The 25,620-nt window shown below is 39.0% G+C and overlaps 1 protein-coding gene across 1 annotated transcript in view; it reads left to right on the plus strand.

Annotated features, from left to right (window-relative positions):
- ptprsa (protein tyrosine phosphatase receptor type Sa) overlaps nucleotides 1-25,620 on the plus strand; it is a 245,780-nt gene that overhangs the window by 186,665 nt on the left and 33,495 nt on the right. The window contains 8 exon segments of the mRNA XM_078946535.1: nucleotides 5,266-5,859; nucleotides 6,859-6,950; nucleotides 7,036-7,277; nucleotides 7,819-7,906; nucleotides 8,989-9,198; nucleotides 9,506-9,666; nucleotides 12,621-12,736; nucleotides 24,524-24,621. Coding sequence (XP_078802661.1) covers nucleotides 5,266-5,859; nucleotides 6,859-6,950; nucleotides 7,036-7,277; nucleotides 7,819-7,906; nucleotides 8,989-9,198; nucleotides 9,506-9,666; nucleotides 12,621-12,736; nucleotides 24,524-24,621 — 1,601 coding nt within the window.

Here is a 25,620-nt window from a genome sequence, read left to right on the forward strand (position 1 = left end):
TGTAAAGGTTTATTCAAAGGATTCATGTTGATTCATGTTGTTTGTCGCTTGTAGCCCAAAAATCTCACTCCAAGTCTCACTTGGACATTGAAGGAATTCAGCTAATTTGAATTTTTTGCAAGAACATTGATTTAAATCTACTATACATTAGCTTTAAGGCTGGAACTGGATGATAATAATATGAAATGCACAACTACAAGAATTTATTGATGGTTAATTAGAGCTTTGCTTCAATGACAGTGAGTCAACGGTCTAGTCAGCTGCTGTATTTTCTGTGAGACACATCTAAAACTTAAGTGGATGCTGGCTTATGTCAGCGCTCCTTTTATCATTTTAGTCCTGTTCAGAAAACTATTCACAGATTTATAGAGATCAAGAGCTTCATTTACATCACGTTACTTTTTTTCGACAGATAATGATGACACGAAAGCTCGTGTTGAGTCTTTTGGATTCAGCTGCAGGAATGAAACAGTTGAATCTCCTCTCTACAAAGTCACGTCATCTTCGTTGTTCTTCATTTTGCTGTGCAACTACTTGAAAGCACCGTTTGACATTGGCATACGTGCTTACTTAGTTGCTGTGATCATGATCTAAACGGTGCCACTGCCGTTCTAAATGTCTGAGCTTTGTTCGGGAATTTGATGGCAAAGAAGAGACTGACCTTTTCACGAGAGCGTTTATGCCAGTTGGCTTTGAACAGTCAGAGAACTGCAAATACAAACCCTGGTATCCATCCCTCTTGCACTTCTTTCAATACAGCTCTACAATGTTTACTTGTGTCACTTAAAACACACAATTTAATTTTGATTCTTAGATCAGAAACACAAATTCCCACCTCCTGACAGGTGTGCTTATTATGTAACCCTTTAAGTTATTCATGTTTGTTTTCCTGTAGGACTCTGAATAATATCCCATGTACTGCTTTCCGTCATCTCTCACACAGAAAGCCTTTTCTCTTCTGTGATTACTATTGAAGTGTAAGAAAATGCTTTATGCCAGAGGCCAAGATAAATAAAGTCTTGTGGTTCACTTTTTTTTCCTTCTAACAAAAGGGGGATTTGGGCCAAGAAAATACCAATGTTCCCACTTAATGTGAAGTAGCATGGAAAATGTGAAAATCATTAAGTTACGAACAAATTTCTTTGCAAGTTCTTGTGAGAAAATGTTTAAACTTTTAAAGCTTTTTGTTATGAAAATTTCTTTCCCTTTTTTTAATATATTTACATTTCTACATAAAGAAACGCATCCAGGACAGATCAGATAGTCATACTACATGTCTTAATTTAGCATATTTTGGAAAATAATGATTAAATAAATGACAACATTTTAATGAAATTTAAATGCTAAATTCTAATGATGTGATGTAAAAATGCATTTACAACAATGTCAAAGGAAGAAATTTTAATTAACACAGCATCCTCTTTAATCTATTATTTATAGACACACTTTAAAAAAGCACAAAAGTGTTTTATTGCCCTTTTTATGGCCTTTATACACCACCACCACCACTGGTAAAACGTTTTGGGATACTCTAAAGTTTCATTATTATTGAAAAGTATTGAGAAAGTATTCAAAAAGATTTTTTTATGTACCAAACCAAAATGTACCTTAAACTTCAGATACAAAAAGGAGACACGTTTTACATTTACACAGCTAAACATAGTCGGGACATTTTCTTTACAACAGATGTTAAATTTCTTAGAAAATACCTACAGTTTCCTGTAGAACTACCTATGTGGTCTTGTAGATTTGTTTACTTTTTTCCTCTTTTTAGTTCATCTCAAACCAGTTTAATGACATTCAACTCTTGAGATTGTTCCAGCCATTCCATATTTTGACGTTTTCCATCCTGTTCTTTTATCCTCATGTAGTTCTGGCACAGCATGGATTTATCTTTTGGATAATTATCTTACATGATGAACCCCCAACTAAGTAGCTGCATACCAGAGGGATTTGGTGGCATTGCATAATGCCGTGGTAGCCATGTTGGTTCAGGGTACTCTTTTACACTATAGAAGACACTAGCCAAAGATTCAACTGAACAACCCCATATCATTACACTTCTTCCTCTATGTTTGACAGTTGATATCACACACTTAAGGGTCATCCTTTTGCTTATTCAACTGGGTACAAAGATTTTATATGATGAACCAAAGATTTTACATTTTGATTCATCAGCCCTTAACGCTTTCTTCCAGTTTTTAGTTGTTTGATGGTGGTGGGTCCTGTTCCAGGCTAGCCTTTTTTTTTTTTTTTTGTGCCATCTTCATTTCTTTCTGCAATTTTTCCTATCAAGTCTGCAGCTTGAAGTCTTCTTCTGTTGACAGAAAAAGCTGAAGGTATTTTACAAGGACTACAGTTAGGATGTGCTTCAGTCTGTTGGCCTATGAGCCACCTACCAAGCATAAATAAAGTTTCAGAAACCTGTTATTTTATTCAGTTATGACTTTGTGTCTGCCAGACCTCTTCCTGTCAAGGTTTCACCCAGTTTCAAAGCACCTTTTGATGGTAAAGGGAACTGTACTCACTGACACCTTGACTTTCAGCACTAGTATATAAGTTCAACTGAAACACATAAGGGTTTGGTACCACAGTGCATTCCAGCGCTGCAAAATTGTTTTTGGTAACCCTAACTACTTAAAACAGTTATTTGCTGGCAGGTTGCAATTTATTTTGTACCATTTCAAGCTATTCATTAGACTTCCTCACTATATTTCTAGCTAGGAGGCTCTATAAAAAAGTTTTCAGTAATAAAGAAGGTGGACTGTTACTAGATTTATCTTTCATTCTCACACATTTTTTTCTTGTCTTTTATCTGTTTTTTAAGTCCCTATTGGCTAGCTGTAACCACAGTTAAATGTTTGAGTGATCTTTCTTTGGTTAAATTTGGCACACAAAGTTTCAGCATCTAGTTTTCCTTGTTTTTAATTTTGCACATACAGATAGGGCTTTTGTTTTTAATTTTGCACATACAGATAGGGCTTTTTTTAATCTATTGGATATATTTTATGAGTGTACATCAGTGGAAGTTACAAGAAAAAAATAAATAAATAAATGAAATCACCTTGGTCTCCGGCAGGCAAGTCTATGTCAACAGCAAGCTCTTAATACTATAGCCTGATGGGAAACGTGCCGAGAGTCAGTCAAAGACGGATTGAACTGGGGTCGACCCTGAAATAGACATATTGGGTGGGTTTACAAAAGAACAGCAGGGTTGGAAAAATGGAAGAAGAATCAAGGTGACCAGAAAATCTTTTTTTTTTTTTTTTTTTGATCATGTGAACGCACAAAGTCCCACACATATAGATCAGGCTACTCATATCCCCGTTTGGTCTCTCCTTGTGGCTGATTGCCCCCTGTCCTTTTGTCACCTTCATCATCCCTCATCCACTTGTTGTTCATCCACTCACCATGCCCTGGCTCTCCTATAATCATCCTGTGGATTCACTGGTTTTCCACTTCTACCTTTTTCCTGCTCATTTTAAAAGTGAAGCACAGAGGTGGGAATACACTCACGGAATGACTCGGTCACATTCACAGATTTTTATTTCCGTGATTAACAGTGGGAGATGATGGCAGAGTGAGCTTTTAAACCACACTGAGATGAAATCTATGAGCCAAAAGTCCTGGGAGGATTCTTCCATTCCTTTCAATACACTTAGTGAAAAAAGTGAGCAGACAAACCACCATCTCCCCTCATCTTCAGACCATTAGCAAACAGAAATTAAAAACGAAGGGATGAGGATGTGGTTGGTGGAGTGTATACTGTGGTGTGTGTGGGTTTTGCTGCATGCACACATTCACTGACACCATGACACTCTTCCATAGAGGCAGAGTCTTATTGCCTGAGACGAATGTTGGCCTCTTCAAATTACTTTAAGTCCATGCCGGGCAACAAGCCAAATTGCTCTGTGTACATCTGGAACGGCAATATAGAGGATGAAGATGGCTGCACACTCGGGTCTAGATGTGCACAAACTGCTGTTGCACATGTAAATACTGTGCACAATAGTCCCCCAAAGCTGTTGTTTCTCACATAGGATGCACACAGGCGGTCAGAGGAAGGCCGTTTTTATTTTTTTCCCCATTTTCATTTGTTTGATTCCATTCATGCTTTAAATTTGAATAAAGACAGTTTTCTGTAAACCCTGTCTTTGCAACTATCAGAGTGACACATTTAGATTATCAATAAATTAAATTCACAAAGCTAAAAGAAATAAACCTTTTATGACTTTTGCTATGCTGCTCATCCATTAACAGATCCCGAAGTTCAATCAAGAGCCCCAAATGACTAAAAACTTTTAATGGCTTTTATTTTTCCATTTCCATTTGCATAGAACAAATAATGATGATGTTACATAATGGCAAGTGTAAGAACTATTCAAAATAATGGAGTAGTGAGATTCGGGGTGCAAACATAAACACAAAGAAGACCGTCCTTAAATGCTATTGAGAGAAATAGAAAATTTTCCGCAGCCACATTCAGACACCGCCATGTATTTGTTCTGCTGCTATGGTTATTTCCGAGGAAAGAGATGCGTCAGACAGGGAGTTAAAAAATATAATCTGTTTATGATGATATGATGCTCAAAAGTAAATCAGCGACACACATCTCTCTGAAAGCTTCTGACAGTCAATTGAGAATTGAGAGCTTCTCTTTGCTGATATCTCTGTGATGAGACCTCAAAAGGCGGGTTCAGATGAAACGTGTGTCATCTTTAAGAGTGGCAAAATGGGGCCACTCTGAAGAATGGAGACTGGGCCCTACGGGTAGATCATCCATTTTGCAACAAGACCTGCCTGCAACTGAAAGATGCACTGTTTTTCCTAAACTTTAAGTGATGCTCAGTGGAGCCGAGGGACTTTGGATGGATCTAGAATGTGTTGAAATGATAACAGAATCAATTGGATCATCCATATCTCCATGCAAAAGCATCATCTCTTTGCTAGCTTATGGATTTATTAAAATCAAGCACCACATACCTTTGTTAAAATTTCATGCATGCCAGTGATGACCATGATTAAATAATCTCAAAGAATAAACTGCAGGTTTGTAGCTTGACCCATTTTGAGCCAAAGTGCCTTTTTAAAAATGCAACTACAAAACCTTCATGTTGCAAAGGAATGATGGGTTAGGAAAGATCAAAGTTATTTTGATGAAATGTATACGTCCTTTTAATGGTTATATCATTGATTTAAAAGCATTCTGCATTCTTATACATGGAAATAAATAAAAATGTTGTTTTTTTGTTTGTTTCTGTACAGTGCCTGGTCCTCCTTATCTCTCGGTGGCTCAGAACTCAAAGACATCTGCTGTTGTTCACTGGGACCCTCCAGACCTGACCAATGGCATGGATCTGCAGGGTTACAGGCTCCAGTTTGGCCGAAAGGACATCACCCCTTTGGCCACACTGGAATTTGCTCCGCAAGAACGTCGGTACTCTGTGGACAACATTCATCGGGGAGCCACGTACCTCTTCAAGATGGCAGCCAAGAGCAGAGGAGGCTTCGGGGAAGAAGCCGTGGCAGAACTTAGCGTACCTGAGAATACGCCGGGTGGATACCCTCAAATTAAAGAAGGCTCTAATGTAACATGCTGCTCTGTGCTGCTGTCCTGGTCTCCACCGGTGTTGGCAGAGAGGAATGGAGTCATTACGGAATACACTTTGGTCTATAAGGAAGCCGGCACTGGAGAAATACCACGAGAACTGCGCTTGCATCCAAGCCTGTCCAGCTATGTGCTGAACAGCCTCAAACCAAACTCTGCCTATGAGGTGAAAATGCGAGCGCACACCAGTGTAGGTCCAGGGCCCTACAGCCCACCTATCCAGTATCGGACGGTGGCCATTCACCCAGCAGGTAGGGCTTGCCTGTTTCTTTCCAATCCCAGTGGCAGGGGGTTGGAAGTAGGCTAAGAACAATCTGCAACAACACAAAAATGAAAACCGCCCCTTCCACTCTTCCAAACACCTCCACCTCCTTTTAAAAGAATGAAGATTGATGTTTAACCTGTTTGCTGTTGGACACTCACTTCACTAACCTAAAACAGGTAAAACTGTAAGTCAGTAAGTTATAGTCAGTCAATTTTGGAGGTCAGCCTAGAATTTTAAGGTAAGTGCAGTTAAGTCACTCCTGTCAGTCCTTGCAGCGCTTTTTGAAGCGCAGTCGTGCAGCTAATGCAATCCCACAGCCCCAGTTTTCAAACAAGGTAGGAGCTTAGTCACTCCAAGAGTATAGCCATTCTGGTAAAGCAGAAGTCTGATTTTTGATTTGATTTGATTTATTTATTTATTTGTTTTTGTTTATTTTGAGACATTATTCCTGTCCCCTCCAGAGGCTTCCTTTCCGTCCCGTCCCCCCCCCATCCTGCTACAGGACAGCTTGTGGCATGGTATCCCACAGATGCACTGCAGAGAACATTTGGCATGCTTTGTTCTGGGTCTGTCTTGTTGCCTGTGTGGCTGCACGTTGGCAGTGCCAAGTCAAACTTTGCACCAGTGTAAAAACAGTTGGCGGTCATTGGAAATACGTGGCTCAGTTGCTAATCATCGAGTGGTCTAAGTGAGTGGTGAAATGGTTTGGCACTGTCTACAATGGCTAGCCAAAGGGCACACCCTTGTGCTCAATGGGTTTTTCGTCCATGAGTCTTGCGTGCTATGTGTTTTAACCAATAGCATTGCCTGTCTCACAGCTAATCACAATTCATTAATGTGCTCACTCTTCAAACTAGGGGGAACGTTGCAAGACAAGAGGAATTAACTTTTTAAACCAAAGGTTCTTCCTTTTTGTTTTCCTTGATCTGGTTTTGCTAATAAAATGCGCTCTTTTTTTTTGTTTTTTTGTTTGTCTTCTTAACAGATGTTCCTAAAAACTTCACTGTGAAGTGGGCCACCAAGACCACAGTAGTGCTTGGGTGGAAGTTTTCTGAAAGGTCGCCGTATAAATGTGTGGTGAGTTAAGTGTTTCAGAAAAACAATCTCTTGAGAAGTTGAGCTGTATTTTGAATTTTAAGACTGACAAACTTCTAAATTCCAGATCGAGTATGCCCACCAGAAGAAAGATGTGGACGCCCGGGAGTTGAAGGCCTTCATTAAAGGGCTAAGGCATAACACCACTTATGAGTTTAAAGTGACTTGCCAAGAAAGCACCAATAGTGGGCCACAGCATCGTGTGACAGCCAGAACCGCTCCGCTTCTTCAAATCAAGAAGCCCACGGTTTCTGAGAGAGAGAATGTGCTCATGATGTCCTTCTCACCAGTAAACACAAAGGATGTCAAGTGAGTATTGAGACACAGTGTTCTCTTATTTATCGCGGGGGATACATTATGTAAATAACTCGTGATACGTGAAATCCAGGAAGTAGAATTACAGATGTTTTAAGGCAGGAACGCCCCTTAGTACACACTTTATACACGTAAATATTTTCCCACTTTACTGTCTTGTTTAAACTCTCAAAGATGAAATGTTTGAAGAAAAAAACTCTCCAGTGTTATAGAATGACCAGGATTAATATTTGTGTAACTCTGGCAAGCTGCATGGGAGAGATTGATTGACAATAGCAACAGCCAATCAGGACGCAGATCACAGTGCATTGTTTAAGGAAAAAAAAGCTTACAAAGTTGCGCAAAACAGAAAGACTGCAAAAGATGATCTGTAATATAACGAGGGAACCCTTTATTTGGCCTCTGCTGTTCTGTTTAAATTATATTGAAGTGTCAGAAGAAGTAGTTGTTTTGGTTAAAAGTATTTTATTTTGTGTTGCTGAGCTTCAAATCAAGCTTCTTTTTTTTGTCTAACTCCTTTGGCGCTTCATTTCAGGAACTTCTATGTGGTTGTGGTGCCAATTAGGACAAATTCAGGAACCGTTAAAAACCTGATAAACCCTGATGAGATGGACATGGAAGAGGTGAGAGCAAAATCTAGGTACACTTGTGGACATAGGGTGATCAAAATGAATACAACTCATAGATGGAGTAACAGGAAGAATTTTCAGGGAGGGATTCTGTTTGTGTTTCCCAGCTGTATTGTGAACAGCCTGTACTAGAATGTGCACATGCAGCTCAGACATCACAGCTAATGCAAATGTATCCCCAAAAGCATGCAGAAGAGAGCATTACAGTCCATATCCACTCTTCCCATAGCTTGGGGTCTGCAGCCTTGAGCTGCAGATCAGCACGGCAACCACCCCCCCCCCCCCCCCTGTTAAATTTGGGATTACACACATCCTCTCTACTTAGCGGTTGCCTCTGTCTGTAGTTGGAACTAAGTGTGCGGGCTTGGATGTGTGTGTGTGTTTTGTGTTCTTTTTTTCCCATATTAGGCAGCTTTTTAAAGCCAGTTTTTTTCCCTTTGATCTCAAACAGTGCACCGAAAGGCTTCAAGCTCTTTTCACCTCCCTTAGACCCTCAAGTAAACATGTTCAACAATAACTTATAACACTTAATCCTACCACATAGCACTTTGGGGAAAGGGCTGCTGACTGTGACAGTACAACTTGTGCATTTTTACATGAAAGCAAGAGCTTCTTTTATCATGCAAAAAAGAAAAAAAAAAAGAGTAGACTAGAAATCTTAGACTGTTTATGCGGTCAACGTAAAGCAGCCGGTTGTATCGCAGACAAAACAAAGTCCCTTTTCTCTGCAACAAAACCAGCTAAATGATATAATGTAAACACTTTACCTCTGTAAAGTAGTAAAAGGCTTCTCTTTTCAGCTTCAGAATCCGCTGGAATTACCTTAATTGCATAAGCGGTTGACAAGTTACAGTTGTTAAAGGAATGTCAACACTGCAGCTAAAGCGCCGCTGTTAAAGGGTTTATTTTTGCCATTTTGTTTGATTTACAAATGCTAAACATATTTCTTTGAATCATGGGAAAATTTGTTAGATTTTCTAGATCTGTTTGTACAGTTTAAAAAAAGATACATATTGGATTGAATATACAAAACTGGATGCATTGGGAAACCAATTAAACCTCTGCATGTTGAGCAGCTTTTGCGGGTGGTCCCGAAGCACCGCTCACGCCGGCAGCTGGCTCAGCTAGACCAGAGGGATGCCTACATCACAGCGTGCTTCAAACAGCTGCCCCTCAGCTTCATAGTGGGATCTGACAATCGCCACAACAGCTGTGAGAACAAGCCCCTCGAACCTGGTCAGCAGCATGTCTTCTTCCTGCTGGCTGAACTCAATGCCACCGCAGGGGTGAGTTTTGGATCCAATCAGTCTCCCCTTGCAATCAGTAAATTTCACCATTTTTTTTTTTCCAGTTTTGATGTATTCTGCTTCAACTTTAGTCATACAAATATTTTTTTAACAAAATTGTGAACACCTAATTTTGAGTAATAATTGTGAGTTCAAAAGGTCCTAGTACAACTACTGGTTGGTATTTTTGGTTGAAAATGTCAAAGTGACTTTCATAGGACTGCCGGCGTGTTGGTTTTCCAAGCAGAACATGTAGATGTTACCAAATGTGCAATGATTGTAAACGTGTTATTTTTTCTTCTTCTAGAAAATGTTTGCAACAAGCCCCTACACTGACACGGTGATGAGCCCCGAGCTGGTGGTGGATCTGCCAGCAGAGCATGATGAAACCCAGCTATGGGTGGTGGGCCCCGTTTTGGCTGTGGTCTTTATTATCTGCATTGTCAGTGCCATCCTCCTTTATAAGAAGTGAGTTTTTGCTGTGTGCAATGTTTTAGGCAACATTCAGACTCCAGAATGTAAATGTGAGACTGTTCAGCCTCAAATGATAGAAGGCAGCTGTCAGGCTTCACTAAAACTCATATAAACTGGAATTTATATGAGTTCATTCTGCATTCCAAAAAAAAAAAGAAACTGTTTTATAGAATATGTTTCCCGTCATTTAGTGGGAAAACATCTTTTTCCCATCGTGTTTGATGATGAACAGTCATAAACTGGAACATCATTGCATGTCAGGATGCATGTCAGAACAGGGGCAAATCTTTTTATTAATTCCAGCATGGAATTCTTAAGGACCCAAGTACTTTTTTGCATGGAAGTATGACAAAGTTGGAATGTAGAGGAGAGTTCATCACGGTAGTGAGCTGGTTGGAAAAAGAAGAGATGAGATTCTGTGGGATGATTTGCAATAATAGCTTATTGAAGCATAGTGTCTAAGAGTATTTCAGTGTTGCCGAATACCATTCCTGAATCATTGGAATTGAACATTTCTCTATAGTTGGTAAATTTGTTTTAACTCTTTAACACCAGAGATACTGTCAGGGACACCTAAATAACACGCTTTTTGAACTACCATAAATCTTTGATCGTTTATGGAATTAATGTAATTCCAATGGATTCTGAATCAGAATCCATTGCGTTCATTGGTTAAACAGTCAAAGGGTTACAATAGTCCAAAGAATGTCAAGACAGGAGCTTGAAGAGTTAAGAAACCTAAAAAAAGAAGATTCTAAGGTTTTTATGCACCTCAGATGATGGAAAAAAAGTTATTTGGTCCTTAACAAGTCCTGAAATTTAGTAAATGTGCACTCTAAATTTATATTTACACTGCCCTCTGCAACGATCGTTCAAGCAACCACTTCCAATGAAAAGTCTATATAAATCCCCTTAAATGTTTTTTTTTAACTTTCATGTTAAAAACTCTCGTGTTCATGCTTCGCTACACAAGTTTCTACGATCCTTTTTGGGCTGAACATACAAAATGCATTTCAATTGAATGTACGTTGACAGTTAAACCAAGTTAACTTTTGACTAATCAGGAACCCGGATTTGGAAGTGACGTGTAAGTGTCCCTTTTAATTCACAAAAGTGAAGATTGAGCATGGAGGAGAAATTAATAACTGCAGTTTTTGCCCAGCTGTAATTATAATAATCCATTTTATTTTTTATTATAAAGCGCCTGGGTGGGTTTGAGTCTGTATTTAAAGATAGGTAACGAGTAAATGATACGGAGGTCCAGGGGGAGAGAGTTCCACAGTTGGGGTGCCAAGTGGGTGAAGGTTCTGCTCCCTATGGTGACCAGTTGGATGGGGGGGTACAGAGAGCTTCAGAGAAGAAGACTGGAGAGAGCACGAGGGAGTGTAGATATGGAAAAGATCATATAAAGAAGGTGGGGCCAGGTTATGGAGAGCTTTGAAGGTGAGAAGAATACGTTTAAATTATATTCTGAATTATGACACAATGTTAGTTATGAATCGAAAAAAGAATAAAAAGATGCCCCTCCCTGGTTGTTTAGCATGAGCCCCATGGGCTAAATGTGCATCCAAGAATGCACGTTTGGTGCATTCTTGGATGGGCGTCACATGCATGGTGTGAATGTAGCATAACTGTTATTTAAAGACTTTTACTCATTTTCTTCCACATCCTTTCTTTCAACAGTTAAGTTTCAATGAATTTCTTTTAAAATCAGCTCTCAGAGTCGACTCTGTGCGGTTGTGATCTGGATTTTGAAATAGTCCATGAGCAATCTCTGTGTTTCAACAGCACAACAAATTAAAATCATTGCACCTTGGGAATGTTGACCAACCCAATAATTTTTTTCAGAGGAAACCATACCAAGAATCAGTCAAGACAATTTGATATCTGTCATTTTGTGTCTGTCTGTTCTGTGAGGTTGTATTAACCTGATTGAATACCTGATAAGGACCAGATCTTTTTTTCATGTGCTCATGCAGAGATTCTTTAAAGAGAACTATTTGTGTTTATACACTACAGTTAGGTTAGTCAGGAAAAAAAGCAATGCATTTTCTTGAATCTTATTAACTCAGTCCTCAATCACCAGAAAGGGAATTCCCTGCAATATTATAACTTGCCAAAAATTGCACAAGTCCAGTGCTCTATTTTCAGATTATCCCTTGTTCTGTGACCTTACCTAACTGTCGTTTTAGCGTTTGGGGAGTGTAACATCTCTCCTTGGATCTGTCTCTTTTTTTCTCTCTTCTTTTTCTGTCCATCTTACATTTCCACCCCTCCCCATCCCGATGAATATTATGTCCCGGGTCTGTTTGTGGCCCTGATGTTCCCTGTCCTGCCCGTGTCTGAAAACTTGTGCGTCCACACTTAGATGTACATACACACGCTCATGTGTCGACGCCCTTAACTGCGCATTTCATTGAGAACTTACTCATTCTGACCCAGTGTTGTACATACTGATGAGCCTTTTCTGGCTTTTTGCAAGCCCAGCAGTGACCCCTGTAAATTTTAAACTGCTCTCTATTGATTTGTACTTCTTCTTGCCTCCCCTTCTCCCTTTCTCCTTGTGTGTTGTGTTTTTATCATCTTTATATATTTATTTGACTCCTGTTGCTTTCTCTGGAAACAGCAAACCAGACAGGTAAGGCACAGTGCTACTTAGACTCAGTGTCATTTACACGAGAGGACAAATTAGCCTGTCTCAAAAAAGATGAGGTTTTTTAAAGGGTGATTTAGTAAATAGGATTGTTTTGTTTTTTTTGTACTTTCTTTACAAACTCTACTTTGTTGCGTCTTTTTTAATATGCAGTATTACCAGTTTCTCACATCACAGATTAGAGAGTGTTTTTCTGTTTTGGTTTCTGTACATTCATTGCTCACCAATCAAATTCTGTCGTTTTTGTTGTGCGTCTCCCCCACTTTCCGCCTCTTTTGTTCGTGTTACCGTCCAGCCACAAAAGAAAAGAGTCGGAGCCTCGCACCAAATGCCTGCTCAACAATGCAGACATTACACCCCATCACCCTACAGACCCTGTGGAGGTGAGACGCATCAACTTCCAAACTCCAGGTAAGTCACACGCTCAAAAATGCGTTTTTCAATCTGTAATTGTGTTTAAGACAAGAATTTGCAAAAATCTCATGTGGTGTTTAATACATTATTATGTTATACAATAGCAAATTTAAAGTTGTAATTTAATGCCCTAAATTACAAAGCTATAGAAGACAAAAATAAAAACTCTCCCTCTTGATACTAGATTTTTCATTGTTATATAAAGCTAGAAAATGCAAATTAGACAGGATATTCATGTAGGGGAGTATAAAAGAGCCATAAGCTGACACACAAAGTCAAAAAGCAGCCACATTCACATTATTTTGCTGGATGTTTTTTTTGTTGCCTGCAGGCTATACTTAATTCATTTCCATATCTCTATGTATCAATTCACTATCGACAAATAACTGTATGCTTGAAACTAAGTCTTGTGTTGGCCTGAAAACCGAGTATGCTTGTTCTCCAGGGTTTACAGACATCCATGTTTCTCTTTTCTATCTCTCTGATGTTTGTCCAAACTTTATCTGATGTTAGCGACGCAACATGTTACATCATGTCCGCGTTCTGCGGGGCCTCCATGGCTCCAGCTCATCTAAGATCTTGCAGAAGCATTTCTCGCTCAGACTGTCTGTGCTCACAGGCCTTGTGCAGTTTGGCTTCAGTAGCTACACTTTGTTTTGTTTCATCAAAAAGCACATATCAGACAATTCAAGTTTTGTTTTCTTTGTTTTGTTTTTTATTCCACATTTTCATGACCAGCTACAAACCATGAATTATAAATATGTAAATATCTCACATTTTAGCATTTGGCCTAGTTGTGGAAAACAGGAATCATTTTTAAGTTTTGTTCACTTCACTACAAGAGATGCATCCAAATCTTGAGAAACTTGTCATTTTTGTTCAGATTTGTTTCCCCTCCATTGAGGCAAACTTATAGAAAAGGAGAATAAGCTCCAGAGGTGGCAAAAAACATTCTGTTCATTTTTTTTTTACTCTTACCCTGCTGTAGCCTAGCCTAGATTTCTTTCAGCTATCCATCTGTCATACACGGTCAGTCTCTGCACCATCAAAAGACTGCGTTTTCAAAATAGAGCATTTCTGTTCAGCTTCTCTGGGAGTCAAGCTGCGATCTGTCTCGAGTTTGCGTCTTTGGGAAAAACAGACTTCTTTATGTGAAAGAAGAGATGCTGTGTTGAAAGGAGGATGCTTAAACTCACGTAGACAAAGGATGTTGATCTTCTTTTAACCATTCTGTTCCCCTTTACTTTTGAGAAGAGGTATCAATGATTCTGAAGGATCTCTCTCATCTTTGAATAGTAAAAATCTTTATGATGATCCTTTAAGTCCTTTATTTTAATACTCATCAGTATACTTGGAAAAGAATACTTAAAATATGAACACTATTTTTAAACTCTGTCATTGTTGCACAGAACTGGGTGCTGTTGTTAACTTCACACCCCAAGAATTTAATTAGAACAGACATTTTAGCCCAATTTACTGGGCCGGTGAGCATTTCTGAATATCCCCATCAGCTAATAGCGAGCCATTGTTCAAATGAGCATACTCCCAGTTCAGTTATCCAAGCCCTTTTCAATCCAGCAGAGCATATGCTGCTTCGGCTATGTGAGCTCGGTGACCCGTGGTGCTGAGAAACAGGAATTACACTTTAAATGGGGTACCAATGAGCAGAGTGTGTGTATTTACACTGTGAGCACATGTGTGAATGTTTGTGCTTTAAAGCCTGTAAGTGCTGTGACAGCCTCACAATGATAGTCTGAAACTCCTTGAGGCAGAGTGTCTGGTTTTGTCATTGTCTCCTTTGAAGCCATGAGTTTAATTGGCATAGGAGTCCAAAGTAATAAAGCAATGCAGCTCAATGGATCTCCATAGTTTATCTCCAACCAAGCTATTTTTTTCCCCTCACTTTTTGTCAGTTTTATTTTAACCTTCCATCGGATCCACAGTCTATAAAATGGCAAACCATAGCAATTAGCAATCATCCCATAAATGCAAACCAGCAGCCAGTAAATACACTTTTTTTTAAAAGGACAATTCCAGCAATTAGCATCACCCTGCAACAGAAATTATAAGTAAGGAAAAGTGGAAGGAATTTGATTTTCGAATAAGAATGTGCAGTTGAGTGCAAACTTTTGACTTTTATTTATAAAATTAAAATAACCCTATGTATTTCAACACAAGCAGTGGACAAGGGGCATTGTGGGAGTTTATATTTTTAGTGATTTTGAGCATCGAGCATCAGCGTATTTAAGCTTGTTGTTTTGGTCATCTTTTAGTGTTGTGTTAGTTAAATTTTATTATCGCCATTGACTGTATATAAGAGCCGGACCGAGTCAGAGTGACGTCACCCGTAGAAATGAATTGCTTCTAGCTACAACGAAATTAAGTGAATGCATTAGACTTTTTTTGCAATACAGATTCCCCTATATTGGAACCAGAAATTGTCAGTAAGCTTTGATTTGTCCGAGACGGCTCAAGTCAGCATTTCAATGGTAATCACTCTTGCCAGTCAGGAGTGAGCTTGTTGGAAGTCCACACCCCTATCACTTGATAGCGGACTCTGGAGAATCTTTCAGATATTTTGAACGTTCGATGTGAGACCACATTCCAACAGGATCTTCCTGTTTGGATCGCGAGGGGGGGAGGGGTCATTCCATCCAGTTTTTACACAGTAAAATGGCGTGTGCTTGTATGGCGCTTGTCTACCTTCCTCGAAGGCCCAAAGGGCTTTACAGTGACAGTGACTGTATGACACAATGACTGGAGAGAAGGATCCAGTCACAGAGGCAAGGGGGGGTTAGGTGTCTTGCACAAAGACGCTTCAAAAACATGGGCGGGCAAAGAGGGAATCGAACCAGCAATATTCCTATCAGAGGTTGACTGCCGTGCCACTGCACCGCGGCCGCCTCCGATAAAATCAGACTCAGTCGGCCACAGCTAGAATGAGGACATTGCATACAGAAATAAGGTGATGGTGCTGCAACATGATGTCATGATGGTTATCATGGAGGATTTGCTTACCAAGGAATAATAGGAATCTGCTGCACCATAATTCTGAGCGTCAAGGTGCTGAAGTTCGAGGTGCAAAATGCACATTTGCCACACAGAATTATAATTTAATGTTTATCCAAGGAAAGGAAGAATAGTTTTTGGAACAAAGGCTTGAACTTTTTTCAGTTAATCCGGCTTGACAGTAAACTTGACGCATGTTGGTTTTACATGAAATTGCAGTCAATTCTAATACGTAAATGAGTGACTTGTTCTCTAGTGCATAGCTGGTGATTATTATTATCTGCTGTTACTGCGGAGAAAATACTTCATTTATTTGCATTTGGAAGTAGTTCATGTAACTTGTATAAATCTTCCTGATGCTCTTTTCCTTTACAACAACAAAACTGAGCTTTTTTCCCCCACTGTATAACCTTTAACTTTGTCTGAATGACTGTTCATTAACTAGCAAAATGACTTGCTTGGCTATGACAGAACTGTCTATACTTCCTTTTGACACTAAATGCAACAAAGGAGCCATTCAAGTTTTAAACATCTTTATTTCTTTATAGTCGGGTAACAATTTCTGCAAAAATACCTGTAGTTCAAATTGCATAAACAGTTTTCTGGTTGGTCCAAACTTTGTAGCCTGTTTAGACCCAGTCGACTGCAGTCGTTGGAAGCAAACAGTAGAAATGATTACTTTAGACATTAAGACTTTACATATACATTAACTAATATATTGTCGATGCATTCATAACACTAAACAATTGCCCAGGAAAGTTTTAATTAGTGCTTTCTTATGCATTAAGTAAAGTTGAATAATAAACATAATTGAATTGCTATTTGATGCCTAAATGCATTAAATAATACACTTGCTAATGCAAAATAATCCATCAGAGTGTCTGTTAACACATTATTTGTGAGTTAAATAATGCTTAATCATACATTAACATTAATAAATGATACAGTAATGTGAAGTGTTAGCAGTTGCCCCTCTACCTTTCAGTTATGCCTCTGCCTCAGTGAGACTTACTTACTTTTGTTAATAATTATTAATAAAGAGCTTTTGATCTTTTATTTGCTGTTCAGACGGAGTTTCTAATTATCTAATATTTTTTTTACTTTTACTGCAAGGTTTTTGTACGTGACTGACAGAGTTGGCATTTTGATTACCCGTGTTGGAGCTGTTTGTTTGACAGCTACTATGACCTCTATGTGCAAAAACAACTTAAAGCTCCAGTTAATCAAACATGCAGAGGGATCACTGTGTGGCGGGCCTGGGTACTGCAGCATATTTCCTGACAGCATGTCTTCAGTTCATATTTGATATATTAATCTATCAGTAATGTTTAATTTAATTTGAAAAACAGCATTAATGCAGTTGTGAAACTTTGTCTACCAACACATGATCTCGTGTCTACAAAAGTGGAAAAGAATGTCTCATGTTGACTGAAAAAGTCCCACCAGCCAGTTGCTGGCACCAACAATCAGCTTACATGTTTCCTCTGATTACAGCAACAACTACAACAAGCGTGCCCTCCTCCTCACGGTTCTGTGGAATCGCACACACCACTCACTTACACATAAACAGCATCAGACAAGCCTGTTCCTCCCCCCCTGCTGTGATGAATGACGTTTGCAAACAGCGGATCACAACACCACCCGCTAGGCTTAATTAGTCATTGTCACAAATCAATTAGATGGAGGGGGATGTTCAGTGTCTTCATCACTTTTGCTCTCGATTGATGCTCCTGGTCCGATATGTTTCCACCAAGACGCTGTGAAAGGTAAACTCAGATGGAGCTTACAGCTGTTTATCTTGTTAAATGACTAGAGAAAAATGTCCAGATGTATCACAGAAACTGAAGCTTTTTTTGGCTTGCGTTGGGTTTACAAAATCAATTCCTCAAATTATACTGACCTTGATTTAGGCGATGCAGTATTGAGCCATCAAATCCATAAATCTAATGTCTTTTAAAACAACTCTTTGTATTTTTTCATGGAAAACACAGTTTCTTTGTTAGTTTTCAGTGTGAGAAATAAAAGAATCGACTTTTCTTCAGTTTAACTCTTTAGAACTGAACAATACAGATTTTAAAATTGGAATTTTTTCTATATTTAATTTAAATCAAATTGAACGCAAACAACAACTTGCTTCTATCAGCTGCCTGTCCAGTTATTGTCATCCTTTTTCATTGGTCGGGGAGAACAGAGTCCTCAGCAGTGTTGTGCATGTTACTTTAAAAAAAGCTAGTCTGCAAATCCACTGTCTCTGCTACTTCCTGTTGTTGCGATCTAGCGTGGAGAAAGCATCAGCACCGCCCACTTGACTCTGTAACCAATCATTAGGTTAAGGCAGGGGTGGGCAAACTACGGCCCGCGGGCTGGATCCGGCCCGCCTCCACGTTTGGCCTGGCTCACTGAACAATATCAGTGATTTTTTTTTTTTTTAATCTGGCCACACGATCAATATGTGGCATTTTATTCCTTCTGCAGTCTGTGTCCAGATCTGAAACCCTCTAAAAATCTAGTCTTCTCTTTCTACGTCGCAGTTCATCTTTCCCGGTTTAGCTCATTCTTAGAGTGATTATGCTGCTTTTTTAAAACAGTGCACCATGTTCTGTGTCCCGATTGGCTAGAGACCTTGTCTGCACCTAATTTCTATGAAGATTTGAGAATTTAAACAAGAGAAAAGGGTGAAAATGTTTATGTCTGTCTGAGAAAAGTGTAAAACTCCTCACTGTAGGCAGTGAGGAGTTTTACTGCCATAAAACGTCGGTAATCATTCTTCGTGGATTTCACCGATCACGGGTTATTTTTAGAACGTAACTCTTGCAATAAACGAGGGAACTCTGTACTGGTGAAAAGGTAATGCAGATATCAGCTTAGCTGCAGCAGAAGACAGAGAAATTTGCTTTTTCATTATTACTGGATAAGAAACAGACGTGCAGGACACAACACAGCTGCTCAAACTGTGAGAGGTGTGAGAAGCTGCAGCCCTCAAAGTTTTTATTAGGATTATGACCGGAGAGGATCAATTATTTATTGTTTTTTAGTGGGTTTTTTTAATGTATCAGTATATTTTTTTTATCTTTGAAAATCATAGTGTTATGTGATCATTGTTTTATTTCATAAATAATGTTGTTTATTTTATTAAAAGGTTCATGAATGAATTAAACTTTATTCATACAGCACTTTACAACTCCTTGAAGGTACCAAAGGGCTTCACAAAAAAAATAGATCTAAAATGGGAACAAAAGTTTTAAACTAAAAACTCTACAATATTCTGTTTTAGAACAGAAATGTTTTCATCTACATTCCATGTATATCATTCTCACTCCACGAATCTGCTCGTGGTCCGGCCCTTCTGTCGAATTTTAGAACCCAATGTGGCCCGCAAGTTAAAATAATTGCCCACCCCTGGGTTATGGAGTCACCAATCATGACTCTTTAACCTAATGATTAGGTTAAGGAGCCATGATTGGTGACCTCATGAGTCACCATGAGGTAACGTCGTACAGAAGACACTTGTGGAGCGCTGAAAGCTGATCAGTAATCTGTGAAGTAACACACCAAGACTTATGCTAAGTAACCATACCAGTGTAGTGGCAGGGATGAAAGCTAGGGTACTCCGTTACCTAACCCATTTGTCGTTAGTGGCACAATGCCGTAATACTTAGACGGCATTACTCCCAACACTGGTCGTCAGCGTCGGCTGGCTGTGGCCTCAGAGATCCTCTTTTAAAAGATAAGATTTGAACCTATCATCACAGCCGGCAGAGCTCTGGCTCCCATCATTTCTGGCTGCACAGCTGTCAGCTAGGAATGTGGACACTTTTCAACACATTTCACTGAGTCCCTCGATGCCAAGCCACAGACAAAGAAACCTTTCAGTGTTAGTTTTCACCAGCATACATAAGCTGTTTTCCCCTTATCTGTCCTGACTGGACCTTTCTGAATGAATGCCTTGGAGGTAGCAAATCAATTTTCTTATCCCTCATCTCTTTAACTGTTGATATGCGGCTTGGCAGAAGTGGGTCCTCCGTTAGTGCAGCAGAGGCTGACACCCATTATACTAACCAGTGTGCTCCATGCGCTGGTTTCAGCTGGAGGAATTACATTTTATTTCTGAGAACAGTTAAAAAGTTCTTCAAATTCCCTACCTGTAAAAATCTGTTTACACTGAAAGTTCCCGTTGGAGTTTAAACATTCCATCGCACTTTCCTTTAATGATCCACTCCAATCATCTTTTGCTTTATTTTGAAAAGTTCCCAGTGGTCTTTTAATTACGATTATGCTGTTTTGAGCCAAAATCAAATAACTTGCATTGTTTTCTAGAACATAGTTTCTGCAGATCAGCAGTTGTTCTATAGAAAATCGACTCCAAGTTGTGGGCGGGTGGGATTGTTGGTGTGGAGTAAGGCCACCTCCATTTCCTTAAGTTGTGGGCGGGTGGGATTGTTGGTGTGGAGTAAGGCCACCTCCATTTCCTTAAGTTGTGGGCGGGTGGGACTGTTGGTGTGGAGTAAGGCCACATCCATTTCCTATCATCCCTTTGTTTACACTCTCTCCTGTTGGCTTACAGTCCCTTACAAACCCAACATAATATTCCCGGCGCAACATCATGACGAACAGGATCTGAGCTATCCAGCCAGACAGTTTTGAGCCAGATGTCAGCTCGGATGAGGCAAACAAAGACGTACAGTACAGACCTTCTCATTCATTTGAATGAGGTTCGTCCAAACTTTTGGTCTATACTGTACTTGGATCTGTTTGTCTTCAAGTGGATGCATCAGAATGGAGTGAAGCAGGGAGCTTGTGGTCCACCCAGCGTATTTTCTACATCACAAATAAGCTCTTTTTAAAACAACATTTTTTCATCTGTTCTCGCTTCACAACAATCTGAACAAAGAAATACAATTTTAAGCCTAATTTTATATATTAATGTACTCTATCACAAGAAAAATACTACAAGAACATGTTTAAAACACCATTTTACACACTTAGTGCTTTTAGTTCAAATGGTTGTTTTTGCTGCATTCCAGTATTTTAAAGCTCTTTTCTTCTATTTGTACTGTTCCTTCCAGATTCTGGTCTAAGCAGTCCTCAGAGTGAAGCTGAATTTCAATATGAAAGTTAGTCTTTGTCTTTTTAGAATTCATCCACTGGTGGTGAAACATAATGTTTATTTGTTTTAACTCACCTCAATTCACAATGCATAACTTGCACTTGTTTCATTAGATAAAAACAAAAGCAGTCACTAATTATCTCTGCTTCTTAAAGACACTCAGCTTTTTATTATTTTTATTTCTTTATTTTCAATGCCAGCCACAGTATTCAGCTGTGCTGTTTCGCCACGCATTAATCCGCCCCGCACAAATAACCTTTCCGATCACTTCTGATGAAGCTTTGAAGATGTTTTACAAGAACACAGTCTGTGTTTTTCCTGCTGCGATGCTTCAATCCGTGTTGTTCCTCACATCCTTGTTGTTGTGCCCCCCCCCCTCCTTTTTTCCTCCTCTTCCTTCACCACCAATGCTCCATTTCCATCGCGAGCCAACGGGGTCTTTTATGTGCTCAGAGATAACGAGCAGAATTAATTAAAGCGCTGCCAAACAATGCCATGACATTTGATCAGCCCTTCTTTCTGCAAAAGAATCATCCAAGAGAAAAGCTGAATTTCTACCCCCTCTCTTTTTTCTGTTTCTTTTTTTTTTTCTTCCTTTAACCAAAGACAAACCCCCCATTTAATATGGAAATATGCAACATTTTAAACCAGCCTAGCTTATCATAAAGAATCACTGTTTTTCAAGCACATCAAGTACAGCTTGGGAGTCTGGAAAAGTGTAATTAAAACTTAGTTGTTTTTTTTTTGTTTTGTTTTTTTAGAGTGTTCACTGATCATCGCGCTGTTGATTGCAATAAAAAAAATAGTCTGTGTCTGTGAGAGGAGGGGTACTTTGTGTGGGAGAGGTTAGTATGGAGGAGATGGGTGAGGGCTTTGGATTTTTTAAAGAATAACAATGATTTGTCCTTGTGTGACTTTGCTCACGTCACTGAGAAGCCTCGTTTGGAAACCCGATGTGTGCCTTCAGCTTCAAAATAAGAAATGAAAGAGAAAAAAACAGCGAGTTTGGAAAAGCAACTCAGTATTTCATGCAGATATAGGAAGTCATTTTAGGCTAATTAAGTAAAAAACATTTTTTTACGGTTTGAATCCTATAAAAATTTCCACAAGTATTATCCCAGACTACTCTGATGATGCAGTGCATCATGCATTTTTTTTTCTTTAGCTGCAAAGATAAACACTTTAATCCAGAGGGTGTGTCTAATCACGGCGGGCATTTATACTTGCAGACGGAAATGTGGGCTGAACAAAAATACTGAAATAAACTGATAGAATCTGCAAAACTTGCCATTACACATAGTGAACCACTGAGCAAAATACACAACTGGACCCACACTAACTCAACAAAAACAGGCTTTGATGTGGCAAAAACATCCTTCTTGTGGTTTCTCGTGGAAAAAGGAGAACCCCTACTTTTAATACTTTTTCCTGAAATTTTTGGGATTGGAAAATGAGAACTAAACTTTAGGTTTTTTTTCAGAAAAAAAGTGTTCGACTTAAACAGGATTTTACACATGAGAAGCACTGGAATAAAGCTGCTGGATGTTTTATTAATATGCAAAAAAAGCAAAACAAGGTTGTGTTGTGTATGATTGTTGTTAGGTCAAGTGTTAATGTGGTGTGTCCGTTCATGGACTGTCATCTCCACTCGTCTCCCATGCGCTGTGTAATCTTCATGTAATTGAAAAGCACATCGTTCTCTGAGTGTGAAGTAAATTGCCATGACTAATGAAGACCATCAGGACAGAGACTTGGGCTCCTCTTAAGTGCAACCAAAGTAATCAAAGCCAGAGTGACTCCTGTGACATTGGAGGGATCTTAAGTTATGTCATTAAAAAAAGAAAGCATACCACGTGTGATTTGGTAGATACGTACAACGGTTGTGGCTGTTTTTTTGTGCAGGGGAGTCTCAGGTTTTCTGACTTTTGACATCAACAGTGGACAGGCAAAATGGCCGCTTACTAAAAATATAAAAGTGTTAAGTATTGCCAGGGACAGAACTACAATCCATGGCTGTTCAATATTCCATTACATGGCCTCAGCATTATGCTCCTAAATGGATTAGTGACTGGAGTGCAGAGCACTACTGATAATATTATGGCAGGGGGCTGCACTGTGCTCAGAGGATAGTGGAGCAAGCTCAAAAGAAGAAATGGAATTCACATTTTTCCCCACTCGAGTGAGAGGCTTTTTTCCCCCCAGAGAATTGTTTGGGATAAATAACTTGGTGGAAGGATTTGGGAGAAATGCGAATTGGAAATGTTGAGGAGGTATCTTTGTGATGCTGAAAGGTGAGGGATGTTTATCTTGTTGCTCACTGGTTGGAAGTGAACCCACATGTGGAAGAAAGGCTTCCCTGCTCGCTTTGCACCTGCTGCTGGAATGGAGCTGCTTTCTGTCACCGGCACCACTCACTTTCCTGACCCCACCCCCCCCCCCCCCCCCCCCCCCAATCTCCCATCACACATCACTTCCCACATGCTCCCAGGTCAGCGCTCCGTTTGAAAACACCTGACAAAACCAGACCATAAGAACAAAACTCAGAGTTGATCATTCATCCAAAAAGATGGCCTGCATTGGTCATTTTATATAGGTTTAAACGAAAAGCCAAGAAAAGAAAAGAGTCTTTAACTGAAACTTATTATGGAACTGCTTAAATAGATCACATTAGATTTCACAAGATCAAATAAAGTGGCAGTCATGAATTCAACTCTAAATAATTATTGTTAATAACAAGTGTAAATGTTTTTCCCAAATGTAGAAACTGAATTTTTAACAAATTCTATTGCACTAGATTTCTCAAAAACAATTCAAGTGGCAACAAAAAGTATTTTTTAGTTTGTAAGTCAACTTTGAAAAATTATTTTTAATCAAAAGTCTATTTTTTGCACAAATTTGTAAGAAAAAGAATGTATTTTTACAAGTTTAGTGATATTTTCTTGCAATTATTTAAAAATTATTTCTGTTTGAAAAAACAAAACAAATTTAATAGAATTTAACTTTTGAATGAAGACAAAAAGTATTCTCATCAAATATTTTTTAGTAATTGAGAGATCCAGCAAAAACTCAGCTTTATTAATAAATGTGCTAAACTACTGAATCTAATGATTCTTCTAAATGTCTTTGCCATGCTCAGTAACAGTTCGTGTAACATTCACGTACCGTCAACATGTTTGTACAAATATATACGTAAAAATTAATTTTAACAAGTTTATTATTTCAAATTTTACCTTTAGTGACCCTCTAAAATAAAGAAAAAATAATGGTTTAATCAACGAAATTGAGAGAATTCAGTTTTTGAAGAAATATTCTGCTATAATTTATACATTTACCAAGCTGCATGTCTAAATGTGCTAAAAACATACATTGAGACAAACTTTGTCAAGTTTTCTGACCGTCATCGGTTTAAACCATTGATTTCTCCAGTTTTTAAGCTCTGACCTGGTTTTATCGAGTACCTGTAACTTCACCAGCCGGTACTTGTTTACCTGTGTATGATAATCAAATGCACGGCAGCTTCCAGCCACTACTGACCAACTGTCCTTGTCGTGTTTGCAAGAAACCCGCTCCAACTGTGTGCAATCTCCAAATCCTCTACACCACTTTTCAAATGACCCGTCTTTCTAATCCTATGCTGTTGTTTTTCCTCACTTTTTTCTGGCGGGCAGGTATGCTGAATCATCCTCCTATCCCTATCTCAGAGCTGGCTGAGCACACAGAACTTCTCAAAGCAAACGACAACCTCAAGCTATCCCAGGAATATGAGGTGAGTAGGTTCCCATGTTCTGCAAGATTGTTTTTCAATTAAAAAATAAATTTCTTTCTGTTTTACTCTTGCTCGTTGGCTGTTTTGCATCAGGTGTTACTTAGGAATCCACTTTGCTTATGTTTTGATATATATTAAAAGCGTTCACAGTAGTCTTTTAATTATGATTAGGCTATATTTAGCCGAAATTAAAACAACAATGTCATTTTTTGAACATAGTTTCTGCAGAGCGGCAGTACTTCTTTGGAAATTTACCTGAGTTGTGGGCGGGACCATTGGTATGGAGTAACCCCCCCCCCCCCTCCCCCTCCCCTCTGAGAGCTCGAAGCAGGAAGCTTGTGGCTTGCCCAGCGTATTTTCTGCCACAAACACAATCTTTTCAAACATCATCTTTTTCTTCATCTGATACTGATTGCCAACAATTTGAGTAGTTTATCTAATAGATAATAATTGGTTTATCTAATAGATAAACTACTGAGCTTAGTTTTCTTAACATATGTACACAATCATCAAAACACTGCCACAAGAACACCAAAAAAACCACAAAAACACAATTTTCGTCAGAGTGGGTCTTAAAGAAGTTATAAAAAAAGGTCTAATCTTGTAAAATTTCTTGAAGTTGGTTATTCCGAACATTTCAAATAAACTTCCCTTCTATTTAGCGTACAGTTCTGATAAAACCCAGTTGACAACACAAAAGTTAAAACCCTTTTGTGTCACCAAGAAATAAAACGTCAGCTTGCAGCTAAGGGGAGACTACATGATTTATAAAGAAAAGAAAGCGCAGGATCTAACTGTTTAGCTGTTTGAAAAACATTAATAAAATTGCAGGGCCCAACTAGAAATTCTTTACACACTGCAACAAACTCACAGCAAAGATTTTCCCTCCTCTACAATAGAGATTTAGCGTTTTTTTTTTTCTTTTTCTACGCAGAGCTCCACACTGCTAGGCATGCTTTATGGGCGTGACAGCCTCTGTGTGTGTGTAGTGGGGGTAAC

This window comes from Oryzias latipes, chromosome 4, assembly GCF_053564925.1.
Source record: "Oryzias latipes strain Hd-rR chromosome 4, Olatipes_Hd-rR_3.1".
NCBI lineage: Eukaryota > Metazoa > Chordata > Actinopteri > Beloniformes > Adrianichthyidae > Oryzias > Oryzias latipes.